At 44.8% G+C, this 21,468-nt stretch overlaps 1 protein-coding gene across 3 annotated transcripts in view; it reads right to left on the bottom strand.

Moving 5' to 3' along the window:
- The window catches only part of CEP112 (centrosomal protein 112), a 561,355-nt gene that overhangs the window by 9,536 nt on the left and 530,351 nt on the right, over positions 1–21,468 (bottom strand). For all 3 annotated transcript variants that reach the window (XM_088467969.1, XM_088467982.1, XM_088467976.1), the window contains exon 25: positions 445–546. In XM_088467969.1, the coding sequence (XP_088324095.1) occupies positions 445–546 (102 nt within the window). The remainder of the gene's footprint in view (positions 1–444; positions 547–21,468) is intronic.

Below are 21,468 nucleotides of genomic sequence, written 5' to 3'. Positions count from 1 at the left end.
AGATTATTCACAATTTTTTCAAACACAAATTGTTGTATTTAATCATATTCATCATTATTTGTGTCATCATTATAGACATAATTATTTAATACAGATCCAGCAGTGTTCATACACATTTTCGGTAAAAGCAAAGAGCTATCTCAAGACCTTTGCAACCTTATTGTTGCAAAACATACTGATCGCATTGGTTACAGAAGGATTTCTAAACTTCTGAATGAGAAAAATGTTGATGTGTTCAATACTTATTTTACCCACTGTATATATCTGAATAAGTTTAAATAGTTACATTTGGGGTGGCCAGACCGCTCTCCTTATTAACACTGGTTTTATGATTGTGACTGTAAAAGTAAGATTACATTAAATTGTGTTTGTCAAATTGCGCCTACTAGGAGCTTTGGCATTACACAGTGGACGGCACCATGAAATGATTATGGCATAACTTACCTGGGATTTTAATGACGTTATCGTGCTTTCCAGTTCATGTTTCACGGTGGCCGGCATCAGACCTTTGATCTTTAGTTCGTATTCCTGCCGAATGTGCATGATCTGGGAGGAAAGATGGTGGTAAAGTCAATGCTACATGACCATATCAAATACCAATTCCATTAAAGTCTACGTCGGAATATATCCATTAAAAGTTTAGTTTATATCTGAAAGATATTACAGTGTTTTCTCTTTATAACACCAGAATAATTTACCAAAATTTATATTCTCACCACAAGTGTTTAATTCTAAATCACCCTGATTATAGCCAGGTTTGGCACTATGGCACTACGATTAGGCAGCTGCTTAAGGTGTCGGCACCTTGGGAAACCACTGAGGCTGCCAACCACAAAAATTAAGTATATATCTGAGAGACATTCTTATTCTACATGATCCTGGCGGGGCACAGTGAGCTGCAGTTGCAGCTAACCTCGCACTATTCCCCTGATCTCTTGCCAAAGCAGCACTTACGATATACCTGATGTGACAGTGATGCAGCCAAAGACACACAATCCCTGCTGTCTCCCATCCCTCCCATTGAAGCACTAATAGGGGTCAATCCAATTATGTGCAAGCTGTGTTGTGCGAGCAGTTTTCACGGAAAACTTGGACTGCGATGTGCAGTTACAATCCAATTCCAACCCGCACCCCCATGAGAGTGTGAGATGGTAGGGAAAATCTTTATTTTAAAGGTAAAAAAGTCAGCACACCCCTTGGATCCCTAATTAGTCATTTTGAATTTTTAATTAGCTTAATTGGCCTATTTATAAAATGTAATTTTTGGGTGTTTAAAAATGGCCTAAAATTACCCCCAAATCAACTTTTTTATTAGTGTAGGCACCCCAAATGTAATTAGTACTTTTTTTGTAATGAAAAATAATAGCTTTTTACCAATTTTTTACAATCTCTACTTTTTTTTCACTTGTGATTAAAACAGTTTGCTTTGTTTTTTTTTCTCTCAAATTTGAAAAAACTATGCACAAATCAGCCAAATGACAATTTAAAAAACGTCCAGTACTTTCCTTATGACTACTAACAGCCTTCTGTATGATTCTGTTAACAAAATTGTCACTTTTTTGGGGTCCATGATGGTTTCTCCACTTTTTCATGTCCTTTTCCCAAGTAGCATGCTATAGAAATATACATATCCTCCCCACGAGTAGTGTGAGTTGGCATTTATAATTGGATTGAGCATCTCTCGGGAAGGCATTTTCCCCTAGCAGATTAGTGCCATCTTCCCTGACTAGGCACCTCAATAGACACACTGGAACAGATGGAACAAAGAACCACTAACCCACAGTAAGTGGGTTTATGAATTGAGTTTAGTCTTCACACTGCCAGTAACCGAATGGTCCAAATCATGAATACCAACACTGTTAATTATATTGTAAGTTCCTAACCAATTATGTTAAGTGGACTTGCTAGTGTTATATTAAGAATCCACACTGAAACAGCATATAATATATTTTCTTATTCCCGGGGCCGGTAGAAAATTTCTAAGCACCTGTGGCAAAGCTTCACCATACCGCCCCTACCCACTCTACAAGCCCTCTTTCCAACACCTCACATACACAGTTGACTTTTTTTTTTTTTTTTTTTTTTTAATTCTTTATTTAGAAAGCTCACAAAAACAGATATGGAAGACAAACAGAATAAGCCTTACAAATGAGCTATTTTTAAATAAAGTTATTGGCAATAGACCAAAACATATAAGGGGATTGGTAGAAGGGGAGGACGGGGAAAGGAGGGTGAAAGGTGTAGGGGTGGGGGGGTGGGGTGGGAAATAGGACTACCAAGAGAAATAAGATATTGTAAAGAATACCAGATATTGGACAGAAAGCATTCGAAGAAGAAAGTGCCGCTCGAAGAACAAGAAAAGTATTCAGCTAGTTAGAGGAGTTTGCCACTTAGAGGCCAGAGCAGAGCCATCCAATGCGCATGAGTCATATATGGGTAGCAAGTGTGGAGATCAAAGGTGGAGCGGTGCCATCATATGAGAGCCATGGAGCCCAGACTTGGGAGAACATATGACCTCTATCATGAAGATAGTAGGTGATATTTTCCATCTCCGCTATATGCCTGATTTGCAACTTTAGGGCAGAGAGGGATGGTGGAATAGGGTTCTTCCAGTTGCGAGCAATCAAACTCCTGGCAGCAACTAAAATATGGGATAGCAATTTAACAGAGCGCTTATTAAAATCAGGAGGGGGAAACTTAAAAGGAAGGTCCATGGGTCCTTCGTAATCGAGTTCTCAAATATATTATTCAGAAGAGTGTGGACCAAGGTCCAAAAGGGTTCGAGGACTGGGCAGGTCCACCAGAAATGGGCTAGGGCACCACGAAGACCACAATTCCTCCAACAGAGGGGTGGAGCAGAGGGATACATAGTTGACTTTTTAATATATATTTATTATTTCTAGGTTTATTCCACATAAAAAAAAAATCACATGGACAGGTCAACAGCTGTATGTGACCACCAGCATTGAGTAGAATGGCGACAATCTTCAGTTATGCACCAGATTGGCTCAGCTGTGCCCCCCAGGTGCCAGAGCCCTAGGCATCTGCCTTATGGTAGAGATTTTATACAAAACTTATTACTGCATCTACGCATCTATTTTTCTGCTTTATTCCAAAATCACTTGGATACCCCTCTTTGTCACTACAGAATGTGCAGCTAATGGAGTAGGAGTAGTGAGTTTGTGTGGTATTGGTGTAATACTGGGGGAGGTGTGGCTGCTTTCGGTGTAATGTGTGGGTGGAATCAGTGTAATCTATAGGGGGAGAGTTGTGTGTGGGGAGAGAAATGGGTGTAATCTGTGTACATAGACAAGGACTAAAACAAATTATCACAAAAAAGTGCCCATTGCCTGCTTATTGCAACAACAAATTTTTTTGTCTTACCGTGTTTCCCTGATAATAAGACACGGTCTTATTTTTTTCCCCAAAAAAACTCCATAGGGCTTATTTTCGGGGTAGGGCTTAACATTGACAGCAATTTCAATAATTCAATACAATTCTTTACTCACCTTTATTTTTTTTCCTCTTTTTCTCTCCTCTCCTCCACGGCGCTGCAGTAAATGACGCTGCCACGCACGCCAGCTGCCGTGCGCTCACTGTGAGAGAGTGAGACGCTGCAGCTGTAATTGGATGCCACTGTTAAATCTTTAACAGTGGCATCCATTTCATGCGGGGGTCGGAGCTGGGGGCATTTTAGTGTAGCGCAAGCAGGGACCGGACAAAATGTGGATTTTGTTAGGTCTTATTTTCGGGGTAGGGCTTATTTTGGACCGTTTACCAAAAGTAAGGGTAGAGCTTATTTTCGGGGTAGGTCTTTTTACCGGGGAAACACGGTATTTGAAACTAGCTGGAGTACCCGGCGTTGCCTGGGATTTTAAGAATGTTTGTTTACACATCATCCGCCAACCACCCTTTCCTTAGGCAGGCCTCACAAAATGTGTGACAAACTTCCCCATCAACAGTCCTAAGGTCTTCGAAGGAAGTAGGACCTGTAACGGTGTAAAGCAAACTTCGGAGATAGAAGCATTCAAAATTTGTAGGATGTACATTGTAAACACGGCCAAGAGCTTCTGTTGCTCTGATACCAGGATGACCATCTACAGCGACTCCCTGTTTTCTGCACAGAAAAAATTTGGGTGAATGGGAGAAGCATTCCATGTGAAATATTTTGGCAGCCCACAGTACAGCAGGGTCCTTGCAAAGTCATCATTTTGACACAGTTGGAAGAGAGAAGTAAATGTTGATGCGTAATTTGGTATAGTCAGAGAGCTGAGAATGCTGGCAAAGCCTGCTAAAGCTCTCTTCGATAATAAACATTAAGATCATGACAAAACATGACAACACAAAACGCTTGCACCCATATGCCGTGAGGCCCCACAATGAGCGTCCAGCAAAAATTGTGTTTTTAAATTAATTAAAAATCAACAGTAATTAATTTCTTGTAAACTGTGGATTTGTATAGAAAGACAGAAGGACAAATTTTCGCTTTGATATAGTAGAGAAGATAGAAAAGAAAAAATAGTACATAAGCTAAATCCTTTTGTAATTCCGTACCTGACCTGTAGAGGTCGAATGCTATGCAAAAATTGTGTTTTTTTAATTAATTAAAAATTAACAGTAATTCATTTTGATTTAGTAGAGAAGATAGAAAAGAAAAAATAGTAGATAAGCTAAATCCTTTTGTAATTCCGTACCTGACCTGTAGAGGGCGAATTCTATGCAAAATTTGTGTTTTTTCATTATTTAAAAATTAACAGCAATTAATTTCGATTTAAATTTTTTTTAGTTGCTCCGCCATGTTTTAATATGCTTGTATGTAAAGTTTCACGGTCGTGGCTTGTAAACTGTGAATTTGTATAGAAAGACAGAAGGACAAATTTTCGCTTTTATATAGTAGAAGATCTACGAGCCATTTGCAAGCTCTCCCCTCTAGAAATCCTTTCTTTGCCCCTAGGCAGCGTTCTGCAGCAGAAATTAGTACACCTGGACATCAATAAATCTGGACTGCAAGCTTTCCAGCCAGGAAAAGCAGAAGGTTATTATTTTTAGTGTGTGAGGGATAGTAGTCTGATGTTTTGCCTAGGGTGCAGATAAACCCTGCAATGGCCCTGTTTACAGCACTCCACTAGCAGTAACATCAGCCTGTGTTTTAGTTACACCTTTTGCCTCTAATTGTAGGCAGTTTTTAATTTTATTTTTTTCTTCAAATTGAATACACTTTTGCTGCAATCACGCCAAACAGCCCTTCTAGGTGCACCAGGCACCGTCTGACTCGGCATGAGTTGAGTGTCTTTGTTGCCCAAAAATGCATATTCGTTGCTTCATGTGACTGAACTAATGAAATTGATACTTGTATATTTGAATCTGTATATGAAGTGCTACGATGCAACGGCCTCGCCAAAGACTGTTGTGCTTCGTACAGATTCAGTCTCACACAGATATACAAGTGCTGCATATGAAATTAATCAGTGTAGTCTCATGAAGCCGTTGATCTCATCTTTTTGCTTCTAAAAAGACACATTTTCAGACAGCTGCAGTTCTCATTTTTTGCACAGTTGGCAAAGTATGCTGGCACTTGTAGTCCAGTGACTACTGGCTAGAATGAGATGGTCCTCAGCAATGTAATGCTTAGCATACAGTAGATATTTATTTCAAACATGACATAAGCAAATTTAAATTATTGCCTCTACAACTGCTTAGAGCATCGAAGAGCCGGCTGTGCCAGGACAAATATTTCCAGTGCCAAGATGTTTGGTTAAGGTGGGGTTTGTGGATGTCGTACGTCCGAGTGATTTGTGTGATGCCAGCTCTGTCTCTGCTTACAGGAAAAGTGAGAAATGTGTGGCCTGCAGAAATACTTCCTATGTGCAGAGCCAAAAACACCTTCAAAGATTACTTTTAGCACGGTGACAGGTTTGGGCAAGTCGGACACAGGTCACTGAAGCCTTGTTGTCACATAAGGGGCGTGTGATTCCCATATATACAATGGCATGGTAACAACGGTCACTGCTATGTGTAGAAATGATTCTCCTAAATACAGAAAATTAAAAAATGTAGAGGACCTAGGTCCTACCTATAGACTCTCTCAAACTCCAAAGCCAGATTTTAGATTCACCCCTAGACCAGCTTGTCACTGTTAATGACCCTATTTTTTCTAATATTCACTACCTTCACAATAAGTGTCTTTTTTTTTTTTTGTAGGTCTTAAATGAAGTCTTTAACATCTATTCTTATTGTTGGGTTTTATAGGTAGATATTTCTTGCAGATTATTATTTAAAAAATTATGTAAACATGACACGATGAGCACTGCAGTGTTCCAGGTTTTCTGTGGTGGTGCCACACGGGTATGTGTTTACCTGCACGGCTTCAGGAGCAATTTGCCACTTATAGCGGACATAAAGTACTGTAGTTACTATAGAGAAAAATCACTTTTTTCTATGATATCTGAAAATGTAACATTTTCGCTGTCACCATACTGTTCTATGGCAACAAATATCAGCAAGCTATTAATTAAAAAAACAAAACAAAACACACTTCTGTGGTTTATCGTTTTTTTCACATATTACACATTTGGCTCGATTCAATTCAGGTTGATGCTGAATAGCCCGGGGAGGGACTCTGACAGCAGATGTTAATGTATCTCGGCGTTATTGCTTCCTGCTTAGCTTCGATAAGAGGCGAAGCAGGAAGAGCTTTAGACGCACAATAAGTGCACACTAATGGTGCATACACACGGTCACATTAGATTAACGATTGAGCAATTTTTACAACGATTTGAACGATTTAATCAACGATGAACAATTTCTGACAGTATTAAAATGAATGAAATCGTCAAAATCTGACTGCAAACGCAGTCGATGTCAGAGATCATTATCTGTCATGCGGGAATGCGCATAATTCATCGATGCATGCCCTACATGTAAAGATATGAACAATTGAACGATTTTTACAATCGTTACCGTTCATATCTGAAACAAAATCTGACCATGTGTATGCAGCATAATACATCTTCAACCATGTGTCAATCAGTGATCACGCTGAGGTGAAAATTATGTGGGTCTCATTGTTTCTGTAATTGTTTTTTTAGTAATTTATGTTTACTTAATATATTATATAGCCACCAGTCAGATTATTGTTGTGTGTAGTGTGATTATTACATGGCACTATGCTTGGAGGACGCTGCATAACTGTGGTATATAATATACAGATATACCACTGACAGCAGCGGCATCATACAGCGGCACACTAAGGGCCTGATTCAGTAGCATTCGCAAATGCTACTACTTACGCAGAACAGGCGATTGTTAGCCATTGCTCATGCGTAGAAGCCGCACTGCATGTGCGCTGCGATCGCAATGCGATCACGCATGCACAGAGATATCCAGTGCAGAATGAGTGACAGGCTGTAAGCGTTTGGAGGCAGTGACGGGGGAGTGGTCGGAAAAACGTAGGCATGCCTGTCTGTTTGAACGCTGTTGCTTGGGCATGTAAAATTTAGTCATAACGATTGACTACGCAGCTTGAGAGCCCACTGCATTGGACGGGACTTGCAATATCTGCGGCTGTTCAGGTGTAAATGCTGTGTAACTGGCCAATGTACGTCGATGGCACAGATGTTTACACAGAAGATCGAGGTTGGACAGATGAGAGAAAGCAGCAGTGGGCGTCTTTATGCCAGATGAGCTGTGGCAGGCATTAGCATATTTTTGCTGCTGTGTTCCATATGAAATCTCAGCTGCGTACGCAATACCGATCCTTACTGAATCAGGCCCTATGTGTTCAGTGCACAGAGCTATATACTACCCTGCCCCTATAGTCACTGACATTACAGACATATCTTGTGTGTGTAATGTCAGTGGTCGTAGAGCCAGGATATACACACTACCCCGGCTCTACCTCCGCTGACAAATACTTTCTTGCTCCACCCCTCACTGACATTACACACACACAATATATATACATACACATATATATACACACTAACCTAGCTCTACCTCTCTGCTGCTGCTCAGTGCCCTTTATTACTCCCACTCACATATAATGCCCCAGCTCTAGCCCACTTCAAATTATCGCCAAAGACATGTATTATGCTCATTAACACAACATATATAGTGCCCCAGCTCTACCCCTCCGCTACTTACCACTGATCTGTATTACTTACTGTGACATTATACACATTTATAAAATAGTGTTGTATATTGAGAGAGAAAAAAACAAAATGATTAGACACACTAGATCACATGACTGTGCATTATTTCCCAACAACCGCACACCTCAGGCCTGGTCTACTTTCTCCTGTAATATGAACCTCATCACAAAGCCATAGCTGTATCACTCCACAAGTGTAAGCAATAACATCTCTCACAGAGACACTGCTCCCAGAAAAGCAGCACATCATTGCCTCATTGACATACACTTTTCTGACAGAAAAATTTCTAGAAATGTCCAAATTACTTCATAACTTAATGGACCTGACATTAGTCCTGCCCAAAGAACTTAAACAGGACTTACCTGGGGAGCCACCTCAAAATCTAGCACAGCAAACAACAGTGAGTAGACATGCCAGCCTTGACCCTGAATAAGCATTAAGCACTTCCTGCCAATACGATTCACTGTATAAAACATGCTTTCTTTCCAAAATGAACCATTCCTACAGTGAAAGTAGTCATTAATGTTCAACTGTTAGTCACTTACACTGTTATCCAGTTAAATGTTTATTCATTTAAATAATTCAAATTAAACAGCCTATTCTGAAACATTTTCTACTTCTATTCTGTATCTGTTTCACCCTACATTATTCACCGACGCAGAACTATTTTGTCACAACAGGGACCATTTTATCAGATAGATATACCACTCTTGTATGTGCGGTTGTACTCTGATATACGCACGCTTTGGGCTGAACATATAATAGGATTTTTGGGTACTTACCATTGCATCCTTTTCTCTGAGTCAGGCTGGGGGTCACTGGACCATGGGTTGTAGGTGGGAAGGCGTGGATTTGGCACTAACACTGAAATCTATAACTCCTCCCCTCTGCAACCCCCGACTTCAGTACAACTTCTAAAGTGCCTGGTAAGGAGAAGCAATACTGTCACTCCGAAAAATAAAAATTAAATTGACAGTCAATATGACCCAAAATAACTCATACTCAATACCGCTGAGCATGAGGGAGGAAACGCAGTGTCCCCCAGCCTGACTCAGAGAAAAGGATTCAATGGTAAATACCCAAAATCCAATTTTCTCTTACGTCTGGGCTGGGGGACTCTGGACCATGGGATGTTCAAAAGCCGCCCCCCCCATGGGAGGGAATGCTCAGATTGCATGACCGGAGGCAAAAACATGAAACCTGTAGAACCGGACAAACGCGTGGACTGAGGACCAGGTAGCTGCACGACAAACCTGTTCAGCCGAGGCCCTGTGATGCGCCGCCTAAGAGGCCGCCACGGCCCTAGTGGAATGAGCCAACACCCTAGCTGGTGCCGGGCACCCTGCCTCTGAGTAAGCCCTTGAAATCACTGCACAGAGCCATTTTGCAATGGTCTGCTTTGTGGCTGGCCAGCCCCGTTTGTGGGTGTCGTAGAGAACCAAGAGAGTCCGTCTTACGTAACATCGAAGATCTGTCTAAATAAATGCGTAGGGCCCGGACAACATCCAACAGTGATAGATCGTCCTGGTCCCTTGTGGACTCTGAAGCAAGAAAACAGGAAAAACAATCTCCTGGTTTATGTGGAAAGATTAAACCACTTTAGGATGAAAAGAAGGAACCATCCACAGCCCTATCGTCATGGAAAACAAGAAAAGGTGGTTTGCAGGACAAGGTCCCCAACTCAGAGACCCGCCGAGCCAAGGCAATGGCCATCAGAAAAACCACTTTCCACGTTACGAACCGAAGGTCACCGGATTCCAAAGGTTCAAACGGAGCCTGCTTAAAAGCCGACAGAACCAGGGGCAAATCCCATGGCGCTACTGGTGTTTGAACCGGAGGCTGTATTCGCAAGACTCCCTGCAAAAAGGTCCGCACCTCTGGGAGGAAAGCCAGATGCTGCTGAAAGTAAATGGAAAGAGATGAAATCTGTACCTTCAAAGATTGAAGCCGTAAGTCGGCCTCCAGACCGCCCTGCAGAAATGCTAAAATCCTTGGCAGGCGGAACTGGGCAGTGCTACTCCCCACTGCTCACACCACACAATATAGGCTTTCCAAACCCTGTGGTAGTTCTGCGCGGAAACCTGCTTCCGTGCCCGGAGCATGGTCCTAATGACTGAAGGGGAAAAACCCTTGGCCTTCAAGAGCCCGGTCGCAATAACCAGGCCATTAAAGCCAACTGAGGTAGGTCCTCGTGACAGAATGGCCCCTGTAGCAGAAGATCTGGATGCAGAGGCAGACTCCAACCCGGCACTGCGGCTAGCCTGAGAACTGTGGCGAACCACGACCGGCGCGGCCAGTTTCGAACCACTAGGATGACTGAAACCTGCTACTCCCGGACTCGATGGAGTACTCTTGGTAACATGGGAATTGGTGGAAAAATGTAGGCCAGACGGAAGTTCCAGGGAACTGTCATCGAATCTACTGCAAATGCCAAAGGATCTCTGGACCTTGCACAAAATCGAGGGACCTTGCAATTGTGGCGAGATGCCATCAGGTCCACCTCCGGCAGCCCCCATCTCTGGACCAGCTGCTGGAAATCCTCCGGGTGGAGAGACCACTCCCCTGGCAGGAATGTAGTCCTGCTGAGGTAGTCTACCTCCCAATTCTCCACCCCCGGTATGAAGACTGCCGAAATTGCCGGGAGGAACGTCTCCGCCCAAGAGAGAATGAGACTTGCCTCTGCCATGGCAAGTGCGCTTTTGGTTCTGCCCTGTTGGTTTACCTATGCCACTGCCGTGGCGTTGTCTGATTGGATCCTCACTGGTCGGCCCGCCAGGAGGGCCTGTCCCGCACAGTGCCCGATAAATGGCCCGAAGCTCCAGCATATTTATTGGGAAACCTATCTCTGATGACGAGCAGGTCCCTTGGAGACAGAGGTTCTCTGTCACCGCTCCCTAATCTCTGAGTTTTGCGTCTGTGGTGACAATAATCCAGTTGGGAGTCACCAGGGACTGACCCTGGAGAAGGTGATCGGTAATCAGCCACCAGCGAAGTGACTGATGAGTGCTGTCTGACAGAATCAGCAACTGAGAAGGTCGTCTGAGCGGCCTGTCCAATTCCGGAGAATCTCCCACTGGAGAATCCGTGAATGGAAGCGGCTATACTGGATTGTCTCGAAGGCAGAGACCATCGTGCCTAGTAACCTCATGCCCAGCCAAATGGATGGCCGAGGGGCAGACAGCACTTTGCTAAGTTCTGAAGGGCCCGGGCTTTGGGCGCGGGCAAGAAAACCCTTTCCAGTGCTGTATCGAAGATCACCCTCAAAAACATCAGACATTGGCATGGCCTGAGGTGCCTCGAGATACAGTATCCACCCATGCTGCTGTAACACCTGCACCATGTGATCCAGGTGGAGCTGAAGTTGGGCAGTGGAATCTGCCTTTACTAGCAAATCGTCCAAATAGGGAATCACCGTTATTCCCTCGGAATGCAGTAAGCTTGGCATTGCTGTCATGATCTTTGTGAAGACCCGTGGAGCTGTAGTCAAACCAAACGGCAGAGCCTGGAACTGGTAATGGGCTCTTCCGACCGTGAACCTGAGTAAAGACTGATGCCCCACCCAAATTGGTATGTGGAGATATGCATCTCTGATGTCGATAGATGCCAGAAACTCGTTTGCCAACATACCCTGGATCACTGATCAGAGCGACTCCATGCGAAACCGATCCACCCACAGGCTGGCATTCAAGGCTCGTAGATTCAAAATTGGCCGATAAGTGCCGTTGGGTTTCTGGACTAGGAACAAGTTGGAGTAAAACCCCTGTTCCTGTTGAGACTGTGGAACAGGAACTATAACCCCTTCTGAACAGAGGGAACTGATATCCTGGTTTAAGGCCCATCTCTTCTCCGGCTCCCTGGGTAATGCTGTAGCGAAGAAACGTTGTGGCGGCTGCCCCCTTAAGTCGATCACATAACCTCGGGAGACAATGCCCCTTACCAAGGCATCTATTCCCGAAGCTCTAGAGGAAATCTGCGCTCCATCTTGTGCAGCCTCACACAATAGTCTGCAGACGCACGTATCTGTTCCGCCAGTACCAGTAAGTCCTCTCTGGATGAGTCACCGGCAAGGCCTGCCACTAATTTGTCAGCCTACTTCTCCATGGCTCGAGAGACCCATGCAGATGCCAGTAATGGGCGAATAACCACTCCGGCGCCCATGAAAATACTCCTATGGCATCCCTCCAATTTTTTGTCCAGCGGATCCTTAAAGGAGGCCGCCCCTTGGACCGGCAGACCAGTGTGCTTTGCTAAATGAGCCACAGCCACATCCACTCTTGGAGACAGCTCCCATTTAGTGACCTGCTCCTGTGGAAAGGGATAAAGGGCTGCAAATTTACGAGGAGTAGCATACTTTTTATCTGGGGTCTTCCATGCTTCCTCTACCAAATCTGAAGGATCCTGAGATACTGGGAAACAAACAACCCTTTTACGCCTCTGCTTAAACGGCCCTTCCGCCCTAGCTGAGGCGTCAAGGTCCAGACAGTCCAAAGACTGTCGTACTGCCATAATAAGGTCCTCTACACCCTGGACTTGACGCAGAGTCTGAACCTTCCTCGTTGGGCAGAATCTTCTCTTGTTCCCCCTCCTCCTCTTCTTCCTCCCCTTCAGGATCTGACTCCAACAAGACACTGGATGGAGGAGGATGCTTATGCATAGTGCGTAGTTTAGAGTCCTCAAAGAAGTGTTCCATAAAGGCCGATACTTTCTCGACCCCTACCACCGAGCGCTCCATGGTACACACCCAAGGAGGATCAGGACCTTGGTAACCACCCTGCAACAGCAGGCGGTGAGGGCAAAACAGGCGCTGGCACTGCTTGGGCTAATTCCTCTCTGCGGCGAAGCAACATCACAAGGTCAGAGAGTGAACGGCTCATAGCCTGAGCCCATACCGTGTCCTCCGTAAGCGGAGTGGCTCCCCCAGCTGGCTGCGCACACGTGGGCCCCAGCTAACAGTCCATACACGAGGGGAGCCTGCATTTTGCTGCTGGAGAGCGGGGGGAACCAGCAGCCATGGCTTCTCCCCCCGTCATACTGAAGTGAGCCTCACTGCTCCTTCCTTCAAGTGTTACTCCCCTCAGTGGGGAAAGCACTTGGACTGACCCGCATTTACCTACAGCACCTGGTATCCCTGGTGGTTTTCCATTCAAGCACTAATCAGGCCCAACACTGCATCTTCCAAGATCAGCTTGTCCAGTGTGGTGTTGCTGTAGGTCTCACCTGCGGTCGGTCTGTAGTCGGCGCTCTCCCCACAGGAGCCGCCGGCAAGAAACCCGGCAAGATGGCGCCCGCCATACAGGACCATGCTGACTGCCTGCACCTCTACCAGGTAACAGCAGCGGGCCCAGACGGTCTCTTCAGAGACCGGAGTGTGTGGAATGGGGGAAGCGCTCAGCGCCATCCCCCCTTTAGATGCGGCTCTCACCGCCGCTTTATACTCCAGCCGTGTGCTGCTATAAGCAGTGCACGGTACCTATAGTAAAAAATAAACATAACATTACAAATAAAGAAAAAAATCCCTAAGGTAAACCAGTGCTGCAGAGCAGCCCAGAAAAAACGTGCCTCTCTCCACAGGCACTACACTTACACTGAAGTCAGGGGTTGCAGAGGGGAGGAGTTATAGATTTCAGTGTTAGTGCCAAATCCACGCCTTCCCACCTACAACCCATGGTCAAGTGTCCCCCAGCCCAGACGAAAGAGAAAACACAATACCCCATCTCCATGGCTGCAACTAGGGGGGGGCAAAGGGGGCACGTGATCCAGGTGCTGGACTTGAGGGGGTGCCGGGAGAGGCTGCCAGGGGGCTAGGTTGCTGCTCTTGTGGGTTTGGAGCCTCATCCCGGCCTTGAGAGGCTCAGAGACACCGTCAGTCTAATGTGGTGCTGGTCGCAAGCCAATCAGTGCTCGTGGACTGGCAGCCAATCAGCAGAGGCTACAATTCTTTTGCGTGCGGCGCCACATTACAATGACGGCAGTACTGACAGTTCCCCAGCATGTGGCAGCCCCGTCCAGCGCCAACCCGAGCTCACCCACCGCACGGCCATGGCAGGTAAAAGAAGGGAGATGGGGCCTTACTGTGGCTTAATGTAAAAGAGGCCTTACTGTGGCATAATGTGTAAGGAGCCTTACTGTGGCATAATGTGTAAGGGGCCATACTGTGTAAGGGGCCTTAGTGCCATATTGTAAGAGAGGCCTAATGTGTAAAGAGCCTTACTGTGGCATAATGTGTAAGGGGCCATACTGTGTAAGGGGCCTTAGGGCCTGATTCAGAGCCGGACGCTATTTGCGGACGGTCGTTCAGGAAAAGGGGGTGGCTATTCAAATGAACCGTTCGCTCTTTGCGTTCTGTTGACGCCTCCATGTCTGAACGAGCGAACAAAACTTGCGGTCGTTTTTTGGATAACTACGCCCCCTGGCCGCTCGCATCCTACGTCACTATTCTTGTGGTTGGTTTTTCCTACCACAATCTTGCGAGCAGTTCTGACTATAAAATAACCCAGTGACGTGGTCAATGACGCTGCTGTATTAATTATGCACACCCATAAAACGCCCGTTTTGACCTTTAAGCATGCCTGCGTTCGGATCTCCACTCCCCGTTTTCAAGCACCTTCCCCTGTTACCACCCACATACGCCTCCTCCTGTCACTCAAAATAGCAGGCATTCGCAATTTAGCGAACAAACGATTTTCGGCCGCACTGACTGGTTCGCGCATGCGTATTACGATCCGTACGCATGCGCAGTTGGGAAAACATCGCTCCGAACAAACAAGCGGCCGCTTACGAGCGGCTCTGAATCAGGCCCTTAGTGTCATATTGTAAGAGAGGCCTTACTGCGGCCTAATGTGTAAGGAGCCTTACTGTGGCATAATGTGTAAGGGGCCATACTGTGTAAGGGGCCTTAGTGTCATATTGTAAGAGAAGCCTTACTGCGGCCTAATGTGTAAGGAGCCTTACTGTGGCATAATGTGTAAGGGGCCTTACTGTGGCATAATGTAAAAGAGGCTTTACTGGGGCATACTGTGTAAGGGGCCTTACTGTGGCATAATGTATAAGGAGCCTTACTGCAGCATAATGAGTAAGGAGCCTTACTGCAGCATAATGCATAAAGAGCCTTACTGCGGCATAATGGGGGGGGGGGGCCTTATTGTGGCATAATGTATAAGGAGCCTTACTGCGGCATAATGCGTAAAGGGCCTTACTGCGGCATAACGGGCGGGGGGGGGTGTGGCGCCAAATTATGGCCTTGGCCCAGGTGACAAAAATCCTAGTTTCGGCCCTGCCATCTCTGCCTCCTCCTTGCTGATATTACAGTGATCAATGCAAGTTATTGTCCCTGCTTGCACCATTGTGTGTACTGACATTACACTTTACCCACTCACTCACTGCTCACATTGAGTAATGTACTTATCTCCGTGTGCATATATAGCAACTGGGCCCCTCTCCTTCTTATACCTGACCCATATCCTACTCTGTATCCTCCTATTCTGTGTGTCCTCTTCCTGCCCATGGCAGCCTCATCCTCTACCCCCCCAGCCACCAACTGTTGGCATCTTCTGCGGGCATGATTCCCGCATACTGCTTCCTCCATAGTCATATTCCTCCAGTGCCCAGCTGTGTATCCCCTGCTTCAGTATACCACAGAAAGGGCAGCAACTGATTTACAGCAGAGAACAGCACTGCTGATTGGTCAGAGCACGACCTGAAGGACACAGCAGTTTTTCTTTTTGAGTCCCTACCATCAATTCTCGGGTAAAATACGCATTATAGCGCATAAGTGCGAACCATGGTAATGCTGCTGACACGCCAGTTTATTTATATAGCCCTAGCCGGTCATACAAATAGGCTTTATACAGAAACATGACATTTTGTCAGTAAAAATCAACAGTTATATATAATGTGTGTGCCCCACTGACAACAGTAACTGTGTGCATAGAGTACTGTACATATACTAGCAGTATTCAAACCAAATTAAATACCTATTAAACACATCACAAAGAAACAGACCCATATGTAGCATGTGAAAAAGATTACACTTATTTGTACCTACCTGGTGCACAATCCCTACTGTTCTTTAGTACTATGCCTTCTATCTTAAACAATATCTTCAGCATAATATCTGAATCAACATTTAGAGACTTTTGATGTAGTAGAAGACAAAGCTACTTCTGAGACGGAAGCTACTTTTTATTGACATTGGTGGAAAGGTGAGCGTTCTCTGTTAGTGGGACTGTTCCTAAAATAAGACCAGGCGGGAGGATAAGAGTGCACCCCCTGAAGTAGCTGAGGATTGAATGACTTCGGAAAATGAATTGCCCATATACTTGTAAACATACCCCTGGAGCAAAGGTCTGCAAGCTGGGAAAAGAGCCAGAATTCTGGCTGAAGGGAAATTCTGCATCGCTGGGATAATGGCATCCCAAAATAGCATGCAGGGGTCTGGAAATACAAACCTGAGAGGTCTTTGGGATACCGCAAAGGTACATTGGCAGGCAGCTTAGCAAATGATGCTTTTGTATGGAGGCCAGATACGATTCCCCACTGAGAAGCATTGGCTGCCTGCAAGGTAATCTATACAGCGGCTATTTATGTGCTTATTTTTCATTGATGTCTATATGAACCTGGCTGTGTGTTTGGAAATTAACTTAACCTTCTAATCCAGAACAAACTAAGACTAATTCTCATGCAGAAACAGCTTCAGCTGCTGTGGAAATTTTTTTACTTTATTCCACTACAAGCTGGTCATATTTGTTACACCCTAGGTAATGTGATGTACAGATGTGAAACACAGCATGGAACATTACCTCTATGTATATATTTACCTATACACGTCTTTGCGGTGGTAAATTACAGCTTCTTCAGGAATGTAGATATCACTAACCAATAGTGTACTGAAAGTAGAATTGTTTAATTCTAGCTTACCAATTCCCCCATCCAACCCTGCAGTCTCTGCCCTCCTCTTCCATTGTGCCCACCCTATCCCCTCTAGATTAACATTTAGTTTGAACAGGGCCCTCTCCCATTTGTCTTCTCTATATAATTATGCTAACTGCTCATTGTAATTACGTATATACAGTCAGGTGCATAAATATTGGGACATTGACAGAATTTTCATATTTTGGCCTCTATGCACCACCACAATGGCTTTGAAATGAAACAAACATGATGTGCTTTAACTGCAGACTTTCAGATTTAATTTGAGGGTAATTACATCCAAATCAGGTGAACGGTGTAGGAATTACAACGGTTTCTATATGTGCCTCCTACTTTTTAAGTCTGCAGTTAAAGCACATCTTGTTTGTTTCATTTCAAAGCCATTGTGGTGGTGAATAGAGCCAAAATATGAAAATTCTGTCAATGTCCCAAAATTTATGCACCTGACTGTATATGTGAATTTATATACTACTTATAAATAAAAGATAATAATATACTGGACTACTTGCATTTGTGGTTATCAACCTTTGGTGGAATTGAATGAAGTCTGAATTTGAGCGCAATATTAAGAATCACCCACAAATAAGGGGTTTGCAATGTGGGCGCACAGATATTAGAGATGAGCGGTTCGTATTCTGTGGGATCCAAACCGCTCCGAACATAGGCGATCCGAGTCCACCCGAACCCTGTTCGGGTGTTCCCCTCCTGACTCGGATCCCCGTTCACGAGAGAATCCAACGTCAGGGTTCCTCTAGTGTAGGGCAGACCGCTGTGATAGCGGTCTGCCCCACACAGACGCCAGCGGCAGCTGTATGTTTGTAATAGTAGCCAATGAGAGTCAGGCAGACTCTCATTGGCTGCTGCACGGAGGGAGCCAGGTGGAGCTCACTCATGAGCTCAGTCTTCCGGCTCCCTCCGTGCTGAATACAGCAGAGCAGAGCAGACGGCGGCAGGAGCGGGGATTCAGGTAAGTTTTTTTTCTTTTTTTTATGTGTTTTTGCAAGGGGGCACTACAGGGGGCATGCTAATGGGGGCACTTATACTGGGGGACATACTACTACTGGGGCACTGCATAGGGGGCCCTACTACTAAGGGGACTGCATAGGGGGCACCACTACTGGTGGCATTGTGTAAGGGACACCACTGCTGGGGGCATTGTATAAGGGGCATTACTACTGTGGGCTTTGTGTATAAGGGTCACTACTGTGGGCGTTGTGTAAAAGGGTCACTATTGTGGGCATTGTGTAAAAGGATCACTACTATGGGCATTGTGTAAAAGGGGCACTACTGTGTGTCGTAACATAAATAAGAGACACGACTATATGGTGTAATGTGAATCAGGGACACTATGTGCGGTGTAATGTGAATAAGATTGTGCACTGTGACTCCTAGGGCCGTAGCCCACTTTGTAAACAAGTACTGTGATTCTGCTGGCCGTACCCCACTGGGTGGGTGCACTACTTCTCATTTCTGCCACTGCTGTGTGGCAATGTGTCATAGATGTGCTTTAAACTGTGGTGTCTATGCTGCTGCTTTGTCACTTAGTAACAAGTCAGCTCACTGCAACCTTTGGCCAATAATGGTGAAAACTATAATTTAAACTGTGAGGTGGTCTAAATTGACTGTAAATGACTGGAAATTAAGGTTATTGAGGTTAATAATACTCTAGGAAGAAAAAAAAAACCCTATTTATGTGATTTTAGCTTTTTTTTTGTCAATTTTTGTAAAAAATCCAAATCCAAAGCAAGTCACCGCAGTTTGACAAATCCAAATTCGGACGACGAATTAGAACCAAATCCAAATCCGGCAAAAATGGTCCGGCGCACATCCCTAACAGATATGTAAAGCATATGGAAGTTAAGTCAGGATTACATGTAGTTTTAAAGTTACTACAACCCTGTCACCAACTCATCCCAATAATTCTAAACACATATAAATGACACTGATTCAATGGCTAATTAACTTCATTTAAGATATAAACCCAATCAGTTGCATAATCTGTATGATGTACTGTATACTGGTCAGTAATCAACCTGCTCCCTGTTCCCAATACCTCCATTTTTTGAAGAACATTTTATAACATTGTATATGCATAGTTATGCAATTAATTGTGTGCGTATGCACCTTAACAGTTGTATATGTGTGTACTTTTGGTAGGGGATATAGGGTCTGATTCTGACCCGGTCGCAAGCGCTGTGCGCTCGCAACCTGGTCGATGGTGGGGTGGTGCGCATGCATGAGACCCGGATAGCGACGGGCAATCTGTCGCTCCGGGTCTCGGACCAAAGGGGGCGTGCTGTCGATGTTGAGTGACAGCACGCCCCCTTTGGTGGGCGGGCCGGGGGAGTGGCTGCCCAAACGGAGGCGTTCCCATGTGAACGCCTCCGTTTGGGGGCGGCCCCACTGACATCACGAGAGATGTCAGTGGGAGAGATTTAGGCTCTGTTAGAGCCGAAATCTCTCTGGGACTTGCGGCAACGAGACCCTACCGCAAGGGTCTTGTCGCAAGCCCGATGGTCGCGATGGTCTTGACCATCGCGACCATCTTCCTGGCCGCTCGCTATAGCTGTGGGTGGTCACCCACAGCTATGCGAGCGGCCAGGAGGCTGTTCTAAAAAATGTAGAGCTTTCAAAGCTAGTACGCAAATCTTGAAATAGATTCACCGTTTTACAGGAAGGGAGTGGATAATAGGTGTTATGTGGCAGAAACAGGGCTGGTTAGGTAGAAGCCTGGCTGCCTCAGTTTGAACCAAGCTACAAGCGGTGCAATTCTTTACTGAGACACGCAGGTAGAGGGTATTGCGTGATGATACAAATGCATGTATGAGTGTAGGCAGATTTGAGGGAATTAAATAATGGATTCTAGCTATGTTCCCCTAATGAAATGATGAGGATTTCATTATGACTGACACCTAGGGGTCTGATTCTGCGTCACAAGCCAGTTACAATGAGCACGGATCTCTCGGATTTCAGAACACTGAGCATGCGTCAAAGAACGAAGTCGGCTATCCGCACACAGACAGAGAGTGCTGGTACACATGGATTGATCCATCCATCCATCAAGGGACCACACTACCTGTGAAATGGGTGGTAACTCGGTGGTATTTGCACAGTACTTTTCTGCCCCGTGAGAGTGTTATGGGTGTGCCGGCCGACTTCCGTGCTCAATCGCAGCGGGCAAATGGAGATATGTCGTCTGTTTCAGTAGGATCTTTTGCACCTAGCATGGGGCTGATACTAATGATGACGGCAGCAGATGTCAAAACAGAGGTAAGGATAGGCTTCCACATGCAGTCACACTGATGTTTATTATACTGTAGAAAGGTGGATTCTTCCATTACCATAATGTAGTAAGCAGACACCCGCGGCCTGACGGAAGACTGGACGCTGATGTGTCCAAATCAGTCTCCTGATGTTTAAGTGTCAGGCCACAATCCATAACACTACCAAGATCTCACATGCGGTCATTGTTTTGCAACTCCAAAGTCGCAAGCTTATGTCCAATTAATGGCTCCTATCATAAAAACCTTTGTTTTAACAGACTGTAATGTTTGGATTATTTATTAGTGTGTAAACAATGGCCCTACAAGGAATTATGGCCACAATTCTCTAAGAGCCTTACTTACATGCTCCTAGTGGACTGTAATCAGTGTTATGATATGTCGGACATATGCAATAATGTTGTCCAGAGAGTGTCTGACCATTGGAGATTAGGATTTCTCTTAATTTACTGAGATTGCTTGCAGAATCCTCATCGTTCACACACCCGTAATTACATGTACTGTACACTGAAAATAGTCTCTGTAAAGAAGATTTTTTATGTCTAATGACAGGTGTGTTATTGTACCAGCTTATCTCTGGAACCCAGAATTAAATCGAAAGAGGAAACTCAGAACTTTGTTAAATTGCTTTTCTGCTAGAACGATTACATGTCAGCTGCCTCTGGGCAGTCACAGGCAAAATAATTACCAAAACAGAGAAAATAAAACAGGAAACAAGTTATGTTGCTTTCAGAAGAGTGATAAAGAGATAGTGTGTCACTCTCAGCTATCAGTATGGAGGGCTGTATAAATAATTTACATGTGGATGGAGTGTGAGTGGTTGAATAACTGAATGATAATCATAGACATACATTTCACCTACTGCATCCTTTTTACGTCTTCAAAGAAGAAATTTGTAAAACATTTGTAAAAATGTATACCATTGGATTATACTATTGTAAACTTAATTAAAAAGGGAAAGTAAAATTCCCAACAAGACAACAGTTGGATCCAGGTGCTGAGGAGTTAAAATAACCCTTTCAGATACGATGCAGCTGAGTGAGAGAGTCACTCTCACCACAACACAAAAAGATTTTTAAACAACAAAAGCAGCCGTAGTATCTGAGGGT

This window comes from Taudactylus pleione, unplaced genomic scaffold, assembly GCF_031769625.1.
Source record: "Taudactylus pleione unplaced genomic scaffold, aTauple2 ptg000012l, whole genome shotgun sequence".
Classification (NCBI taxonomy): domain Eukaryota; kingdom Metazoa; phylum Chordata; class Amphibia; order Anura; family Myobatrachidae; genus Taudactylus; species Taudactylus pleione.
Note: the sequence above shows the minus strand (reverse complement) of the source record. Positions and strands in the feature narration are given on the sequence as shown.